This window comes from Sitodiplosis mosellana, unplaced genomic scaffold (assembly GCF_009176505.1).
Source record: "Sitodiplosis mosellana isolate CC-2019 unplaced genomic scaffold, AAFC_SMos_1.0 Smas_scaffold_14, whole genome shotgun sequence".
NCBI classification, from domain to species: Eukaryota; Metazoa; Arthropoda; class Insecta; order Diptera; family Cecidomyiidae; genus Sitodiplosis; species Sitodiplosis mosellana.
In genome coordinates this window covers 717,148-727,037 of record NW_022595256.1, presented here as the reverse complement: position 1 = coordinate 727,037, position 9,890 = coordinate 717,148, and the positions used below count along the sequence as shown (strand labels likewise).

The window sequence follows — 9,890 nt, the reverse complement described above, 5'->3', positions numbered from 1 at the left end:
AATACCACTTGATACAAATGTTCCCAACAAAATATGTGTGATGGTTTTGCTCACTCGACGTGGAATTACCTATCTTTTTGAAACATTTCGAGTGTACGTTTTTTTTCGGGGGGATACAAAGAACAAACTTTGCATACAAGACTCTTTGCACACATGAGTGTGCTTTGTGGCAAGTAAAGAGATGGAGCAGAAATTTTGAAAAAGAGAGATAGAAAGAGGGAGAGTTTGAGGGAGAGACAGAAGTAACAAATAAGAAGAAACGAAATTCGTGTGTGTTCATGCTCGCTGTACATCATTATTATGTTCGAGTATTCTGCTCTGTGTTGATGGTATTTTTGAGTTTGGTGTTGAGTACATTGCGAAATACTGCAATCCATGTACCAAAAGCATGGCGAACAATAATAATAACAATAATAAGCGTTGCGTTGAATTACAGAGTACAAGTAGAATTGGATTCGGCATCAACAGCTGAAAGCGCGGGCAATGGAACCGAAAAAAACTAGACCTGACTTGTAGTGCTGCGAACGCGCGCATCAAGTATCAAGCAATGCTTACGACTCTCGCCAAACAAATGACGACGACCACGACGGCGACGGCAACGGCGACGACAACGACGACGATGCACACGACTGCGATGATGCCGATTACGAAAAAGCGAATAGAGAGTCCAACATACATATATATCTCAAATGCACAACTAGCCGAAAAGAAAAAAATACGGTGTAGAATCAAGCACACTCGATGCGATGGATTGGGTACCAAAATGAATGCTCCATTCGTACGTTCGTTGCATTACATTGCAATTACATTCAGGCTAAGAGTGTGTAATGTGTGCAAAAGCGTGCACCTATCCACATGCTACATGGAAAAACTTCAGCGCACACGTTCATGACCAAACGATAGAATGAATACTGGCTCGACGCAACCAGAGAGCTGGCTGAACAAAACATGACGACGACGACACAAAGCGAAAAACATGAAAAAACACAAATCTGACGCGTCCGTTTCAAAAGCACACACAATTCCTCATTGGAAATGTACACATAAAATGGTATAGGTAAAACCGTAAACATTACAACGCGATAAATGGCTTGTGTGCGCGCGTATGCAGAGAGAGAGAGAGAGAACACACAACACAAAAGTTCACATAGCATGCGAAACATCAACTGGCTGTGCACAGCCAAGCAAACATTCAGAAACAAGAACAACACAACAGACGGCGACGGCGACGGCGACAGCAGCAGCAAGCCACAACGAACGCTTCGAATGTTGTGAACATACAACCAGAGCGAACAGTATGCGGAGAGCAGTTTGCCAAACTAGTATATTTTGTCGCTTCGATCGGAATAGTTCGTTCGTTTTGTTATGGTTTTAGTTAGTTTGATTTTTTTGGTTTCATTTTCGCATTACGATTTGATTTTCACCCAAAAACGGGCTGCTAGCAGCAAACAAAAACCCAGCAGTTACAATTTAGATTAGACACAACGGCCAAGCACAACCATAGGCCCGATTTTTGTTCCGTGAGCTTTGAATCCGTGCTGTGTGTGAGTTTTTGATCTCTTTCTGGAGCTTTGTATTCGTGTTTGTGTAACAACATTTTTCTTCGTTTTTTTTATTGCTGTAGTGCTTGAAGTATTTCACGATTGTTTGATTTAAATATCACCCAATGTGTACTGTGTCCGAGTTTAAAATATTACATCGTTTTTTTTTTCTCTTCACCCATTGAACATTTACCATTTTGATGTACGTGTGCTTGTGTGTGAGTGTGTGCGTGTGGCATTTGTAATTTAAAACGATACGTTTTGCTGATGATTTACTTTGTGCAAATTTGTTAATGGTGATTGTTCGCTATTTATTTGATATGATATTAAGTGAGTGATTCAGACGATTTATTTCGTCATTTTCACACTCTGTGTCCGAATTATGTACTTCAGACCATCGTGTTCCGAATTTGTCGGACTTGTTGCACCGCGCCAATTTATACGTATTGATTATTCGGATAAAAGGTGACCGATTTATTTTGTTATTTTTTTTTCTGGGTTTGTTTATTTGTTTTGTGGATAAAGGTTGAATAAAAAGCGTACGATTTAAAGGGAACGGCAATGACTATGATTACTGACAGAGGTTTATTAGCTATCATATAAAATCAAAGCAAACTGCAATTTGATGTGGTTGGAATCCGAAAAAAGAGAGACCTTGATATGACAACATTCCGTTTGTCACCGCAATTATGGTATAATCAAATTATATGGAGTGTATTGCACAAATTACATTGTCAAAATTGGCCAAGTGAAAATGTTTTGAATGCATTTCAACGTAATTCAATTAGTAATTTAGTCATCATCGTCCAAATCCGAAAAGCCAAATTGAGCGCACCATAGCGCGCAATGCAATGAATTTATATTTCGCCAAATGTACGCTGATTTCGTGATCCATATATATAAAGTCAGTCGCTTTTTGTGCTTTCTTCTTTTTTTAAATAAATAAAATAAAAGCGCAAATCTGCCAAGTAATTTTTCTACGTGTTCGTGAGCGTAGGTAATTGAAATGAAGTGAAGTAAAGGAAATGAAACAACTGAAATATTTATATAAATTGCCCTGGTATCGCACCAAGACCAGAGCGAAAAAAAAACACACCATTGTGCATCCAACTACTTTCAATTTGCAATAAAGTGTGTGTATTACATACCTACGTACACACGATTCAATGTCCAAAAAAAGAACAATTCCGTTTGTACTCCGACAACAAAAGTTCCACACAGCAAAAGTAAATGGTTGATCCGGGGAGAAATGTGAACTCCATAACGAAAGAAGAAAAAATAAGCATATGAAATCAAACCCCTCCGATCCATCGAGTTAAGAGAGAGAGAGAGAGAGAGAGAGAGAGAGAGAGAGAGAGAGAGAGAAAAAACGTTTCGCTTAGAAAATGAATATGCAATGCACAGCGCACAAAATTAATTGAAAAAACGGCGACCGAGAAAGAAGGCAGGAAAAAAGTGCGCCGCTGTGTATTTTTCCTTTCTGCTGCTTCTCTCGAAATTAACTGCAACTCTACGGTTCTCTGTTTTCTTTTTCTCTAACGAGAGATTTAATACGTTTAATACGATAAACTTGTACGTATAATTTATTTTCAATATGAAACAACAACAAAATATAGACTAATGCAATAAGCATAGCAGATGAACAGTCGGAGAAAGAAGAAAGAAACAACAGCAAATAGCGCAAAAAAACGACCAACAACGACTCTCTCGACAAAGCAAACGACAACGCGCGCGTCGATAAAGGCAAAAATAAAGAAATAAAGCATACACAACAAGACCGTCAACATGATATTGTTCCGCGTTTGCTGATTTGTTTCTGCCGTTTTTTTTCGTTCGTTTGTTCAATCTAAAGTCGTTCACAGTACCGTTGATATTTCTTTTCAATAGAAATTCACTTGTGGTGCACGTTTTATACTAGATACGTATGAAACGAATGTTCCATGCCATTCATAGTGTGCTTGCTGTCTGATTCTCACTCATTCGATTCGGACCATTTCCGTAGATGTGTATTTTTCTCTTCTTCAGAGTGATGTTTTTTGTGCATCTGCTGTTTTCGAAGTATCGAATGATTGCTAAGCTCATCGTCGTCATTTGCACAAAACTTTACTTGGCACACTCATTTGAAACTTGAATCAAAACGAGCTGAAATGTATCAGTCAAAACCCATCTTCAGCATCATCCTCCAGACCATTCATTCAAACTTTTATGAAATGAAAGACGATTTCTTTTTTATCTTGTCTTTTTTTGTTTTGATAGAACTCAACGACACAGTTTCTGGAATAAAATACTGGAGAGAGAGAGAGAGAGAGAGAGAAAGAGAGAGAGAGAGAGAGAGGATGAAAAAAAATGTCAAAATTACCGTAACACTTATGGATATTACGACAAATTAAAATAAAAAACAAACTCAGAAATATATCAAGATGAACAAAAAGAACGCAGTCAACATACCAGAAAAATACCAGATAACCGTATTGAATATCTTGCTGGAACGTCGTCACAAGAAGCACAATGTTTGATTATTATTTTTTCCAAGCAAAGGAATATGTAATATTTTGATGCTGTTCATTTTTGTATGAATGTGTGTTATGCTCGAACCAAATACTATGGAATGTTTGATGTGTGTATTTTCATTTGTCTCAAATTCCATTCGCGTCTGAAATTTATGAATTGAAGGTACAGTGCTTTGAATCAAAGCACATCTATACAGGTGGTTATTACATTGATCTTATGGACAAATGAAATGAAATTGAGTGGCCATCTCCATCTATCGAGTCTTTGCTCTTTCTTTCTGCTCTGATCTTTCCTGCTCTCTCTTTCGCAGAGAGAGAGAGCGAGCTGATGTTGCCCAAAAATGAAGGGAAGAGTACGACACTGGTACGAAATGGCAGAAGAAACAAAAGCAACAAAGTAATTGTTTCGATCTATTACAAAGCACACGCAAGCAATTCAGAGATTCAAATAATGCTGCGTCGTGTTGTACTCGTTATGTGTTGTTGTTCTTTTTTCTTCTCATTTTGCCGAAATTTTTTCCATTTCGTTCCGTCTTTCTTCTCATATTTCTCAATTTCGAGGCGAAATTCTTTTTATAAATCGTGATTGCTTTTCTATGCATGTAGTACTTTGGTGTATATATACAGTACTATTGCAAAATGATACACATCCACATACAAAAAAGGAATTTTATTTTCGGCCGCACGCTCATCATATGCCCCCCCCCCCCCCAATGGATTTACCACCATATCGTATGGATATTAAATGCAACAACCATATTCAATATTGATCAACGCTCAACATAAATACAGATGTTACAAATACATCGGTCGGGTCGAAATGTACTTCGACGGAAGAGTGAAAAGAAAATTTTTTGTGTTGTTCCGAATCGGTTTTTTTCTCTTCTTTTTTTCATCTTTCTTTGTTTTCTTTCATCAGCCGTTCGATTTTCTTTTGTATCGTCGTTTGGCCGCTCGTTTTTTTTATTATTATTACAATGTGGCATTCAATTATTCACGTTGCCGTTCAACTGGCACACACCACTTTTCTTCATCTTCTTCTGTGCATTGTAACTTTCGGTCTCTCTAATAGTACTCACTCTGCTACTGACAATTCAATCTAATAAGATGGTGAGAAAAAAAGAGCAGCAGCAGCAAAGTTGTATTGCTGTACAGCAGCCAATTGATCGATCTATTTTCAGTGGATTTCCAATTTTAAGCGTTTCATTGGTCCCAAACCATACACAATCGACACATTTCACATACTGTTTATTTGATTGTCTTGCTCTGCTTTCTCAAAACACACTCTCAAGCAATGCACATCGGATGCGACGTACTGAAGAGTGCCGAGTTTGTAACGTGGTAATTTACATTTCACTTAATTTTCCATTTGCTCTCTTATTTCACCATTTTTTTTTCATACCAATTCCCAATGCTATGTATACAGTGGCGGAGATTCGCGGTATTTGGTTTTTCTTAATTGCGGATTATTTTAACGTGACCATCTAATTTGAATTGAGTTGGTCTCACATGACATTCGATATGGTATCTGTTCGTTTTTCAACCAAAGTGTTCATGGCAACGGGGCCGTTTATTTTTATAGCCATTCAAGTGGCATTAGATGTTTTTGTGCCGATGTACCATTTTTGTGATGGAAGTTCAATGTTCAAAGCTCATGCATTGGTAGTGGAAGGGATTTACATTGATAGAATATGTCCTAACGCATTTCAATATGCTGCTACTGCTGCTGGGGCATTCAGGTTATTATTATATTTATCATTACATATTCACTCTGTGTGAAACATTCATAGGTCAGGGTTGCGAATACTCTCTCTATCACATTCTCCCGTTTCCTTTTTTTACCGCGTCGTTTTGCATTATGAAGAGGACATATTTCGCTTGTGAGTGGCACGGGTATTTGAGGGTAGAATACTATACGAAATGTAGAAAAGACATTTTTATCGAAAATTTATCGGTGACGCTCATTTCTAATCTATAATTTAATTTGAATAATACTCATCCTCGTCTCATACAGCTCTTCTACTATCATCCGTTTTCCGAAATTCGGTATCCAAATCCAGCTTGCCGAGCGTACACCACACCTCATGTTTTTTTGTTCATCAGCCCAATTCTCTTTTTATAGACAATAAAATATGGAATGAATGTTGACTCGGCGATTTTTTTCTTTCGTTTTCGTTTCAGAAATTCCGCCATTAGATATTCCAAATTTTCGGTTTGCATGGCACATTGTGAAAAAAAAGGAAACTCTGAGGAGAAATTGATTTTTCTTGTGCGACGTGCCAACGCATGAAGCAGCAACTCCGCCGTTGAGAGGAAGAGAGACTCGAGTGTATTGCTTTCTGCTGCTACAACTGCAATCAAAGTACAAACAACAACAAAAATAAAATAAAAAAAAGAAGTTTTTACGATTCGGCGGAAAAATCGAAGGAAACGGCAGACGGAAATGGCGAATAAGGGTGAGGATAGCAACACAACAACCGATGATAACATCTCGTTAAATGAGGTAAATTGGCTAAATTTAGACTTTGCGCTTAGTTTTGTTTTCATTCGTCGTTACGTTTCGATAAAGAAATAACAGAAACATTATTGTGGCACTGAAAAAACTGAAGCAGAAATATTTTCAAACTTGAAAGCATATATGCGTGATCACGTATGAGCTGCATGAGAACTTGGAATAATAGTTATTTCTACCTGAGTGTGTGTGTGCCTGTGCATGCAGAAGTCCACCATATGCTCGTGACAGATTTAATCACATAAAAACACACCAACCGTATCATATTTTTCTGGCACAGAAAGAAAAAGAACGACAGAAAAAAAAATAAAACGTGATATACGAATTTACGATTATGATACGTTTCCCTCTTTCGAAATGACCACGTCAGTGTTCATATGAGTGTGTAGTTGCCACATTCAAGTGAGCACGCATTCATCCTTCTGCGTTATACTTAACACCCATCCTAATATCTATGCCGGGCAATGCCAACACGAGTGCTGCCACCACGAAATATTTAACAATGGAAATTGTTTCTATTAAGACGACCATTCTAATTAGACTTAAATGAAATAATTTTACTATTTATACCATGAATATTTAATGATATTATTTCATTTCTCTTCTCCCCTTTGCCACCTACGTACGCGCTCGCGCACTAAACAACGACACAAATAAATTTGTGTGTATGAATACTTCGGCAAATGTTCCACCATTACACAGGATCCAGTTGATTTGCCAACCGCCAAATTGATAATCAACAAATTCAAGCAAAAATGTAGGATGCAAAGTGAGCAGATTTTGAATTGGAAAAAAGCGTATAACATGCAACGACAACAGCACTTTGCCATTGGTCAACTGAAAACCGAACAATTAAATGCATTAACTAGTCAATTATATTTGTTGGAATCACGTTTGCGACGAAAACAACGTTCGATTGCAAACGTTCTGATTGAAACGGAATGTACGATTGTGAGACAACAGAAAATTATTGATACACTGTCTAGTCGTTTGGTTGACTATAAATTGGATTCGTGTAGTGATTTCGAGAAATTGAATGACAATGATTCGGCCGTTGTACTGGACCATGATATCGATTCCGATAGCAACAATTCATCGATTGCATTGCGACGCAGACACAATGGGGGCGATATTATACGATCGGTATCAGATGCTATTGACAGCACGTTGAATAAATATTTGTCCGGTAACTTGAATCGACGCTCGAATTGCTATTTACGGCGGCCCGATATTTTGGAAACCGTTTACAGTGTGGAAGAAGATCCCGAAACAGAGAATGCGACCGAAAAGCGTGAAAATTTCAAACGACAATCGAAAATCAGTGCTTGCAAGTCAACGGTCGATGTGGAAAACATTGAATGCGAAACAGTAAGCATAAGTATCAGCGAACCCACCATCACATATCCAAATGTAGATAAAACGAAGAATGTAGTTAGCTACAATCGCATTATGTCGAATCATCGTACAGTGACCAAGCCAAAAGATGTTAAGTACAAGCGAATCAATAAGGCAAAATCAAAAAGCTTAGAAGAGCTACGGGGTCGACTCAAACATTGGATCGACCGTGGCAATAGCGAATCAATTGATGCTCAGAAACAAGCTCCGAATTACGTTTGACATTCGATGAAATCTTCCGATAAGCCAAGGAAGAGCATTTAAAACGAGAACCAATCACACGTCCGCTCTCTGTGGCACAAAAAGACGAAACAGAAACACATACTCGAATGGAAACCTCACAAAACCACAGAGATATTCAACATAAATCCGGACGCCATGAATGAAGGCTATGCATGCAGCAAAAAAAAAGAGTGTTTATCCAATTACACACGTTAACCAGTAAAAATTCAATCTACAACAATCTTCTTTCAACACACATTTTCTGAGAGCTGTCTATACATTTTGAAGGAGAAAAAAAGTTCATGAATCCGATTAAATCATACGGTCGATTTTTTCCTCCATATATACTTCCATGCAATACACTATATATATTCAAAATGTTCAGTGGAATATATTTTTGCACGAATTCAATTTTCTACACAATTTACACTCTAAGAAAATGAAACTCTTTTACCTCAACACACTGGGTGAGTCCAACTGTCCAAGCTTGATGGTTGAAAAAAAAAAGAAATGAAATCGATTTTATTGCTAATCGAAATGTGACATTGCTAGCAATTGGGCATTGCTAGCATCATCCCAAATTATAACGCTTGGAACACCCTCCACATGTGCGTGCATAAAATTTAAAGCTTCCAAAAAAAATCAGTCAATTAAATGAATTCGCTGAGTTTGATTTTTACATGTTTTATTAAAATAATTCGTTTAGCATTTCTATAAATGGCTGAAGCAACGCAAAATACGCTTTTGGTATTGCTTTTGGTGCACTGATCTGAATAAACAAAATCCATATAATGAATTGATAAATTAATAAATCACCGTTAATTGCTTGTAGTTGTGCACAAATGAAAGAAAAAAAACGCAGAAAATGAATCAATTGAAAATAAAGCGAATGAAAAAGTTGATCGGTTTGCTGGAAAAGTGTGATAAAAACAATTGATTGAACAATAGCTTTTTTAATAACAAGAACAAACGATCTTTTTTCGTTTATAACTAATCACAAATTTCAATTTGCAAACCTAACAATGTTTTTTTGTTATCGCTTCCACAATAAAGAAATGAAACAATTAAAACCTAACAAAGTTTAATAGGAAAAGCCGAATGCTTCGCATGTAATTGTGTACGAATTTTATCATTTTCCAGTAATTCATAATTCATCTACAGGACCGAATTCCAAATGTTTAACTCTTTAAAGTTTCATGAAGTGTGTTGGCAATATTCCGATGATAATAAATACTTAAGAGGTGTGTTGGTTTCATTTTATTTGTAAACATTTGTTGGGGGAAAAATTCCAATAAAAATGAAAACAGTTGTAGTGAAAAAGGAAATTGTTTACTTTTAACTGTTCACAAGCAGAGCTTCGTAAATGTGATTATAAAATGCAATTGAAAAACCCATTCAAATGACATATAAATACGTATAACTAACAGTGTCAGTTTGACACAATTGTGTGTTTTAAGAGAGATAGAAAAACAAGAACAAAAAAACGGTCCTCGCTTATATTTTCGTTAACAAATAAACTGCAAAAGCATAATGTTTCTAAGCTTACTATACGTATATAAAAACTACTATTTAACCAATGTAAAAGTGTGAAATGCTGTAAATTACTAAGGAAAATATTGATAAAAGAAATGAAAATAAAATTATATACTAACTATCGTAAATAAAATCGCGTTTTATTGTCATACCATTAGCAATGATATTACGTACAGA

At 36.7% G+C, this 9,890-nt stretch overlaps 1 protein-coding gene across 2 annotated transcripts; it reads left to right on the top strand.

Moving 5' to 3' along the window:
* The first annotated feature begins 1,231 nt into the window (after nt 1-1,231).
* On the top strand, nt 1,232-9,846 carry LOC129568023 (uncharacterized). Of its 2 annotated transcripts, none has more exons than XM_055445529.1 (3): nt 1,232-1,544; nt 6,233-6,554; nt 7,266-9,846. In XM_055445529.1, exons 2-3 carry the CDS (start codon nt 6,495-6,497, stop codon nt 8,178-8,180), a joined length of 975 nt encoding a protein of 324 aa, XP_055301504.1. In that variant the 5' UTR covers nt 1,232-1,544; nt 6,233-6,494; the 3' UTR covers nt 8,181-9,846. The 2 variants fall into 2 exon arrangements, with proteins under 2 accessions (XP_055301504.1, XP_055301505.1); XM_055445530.1 differs by lacking the exon at nt 1,232-1,544 and adding an exon at nt 1,762-2,006.
* The last annotated feature ends 44 nt before the right edge of the window (nt 9,847-9,890 follow it).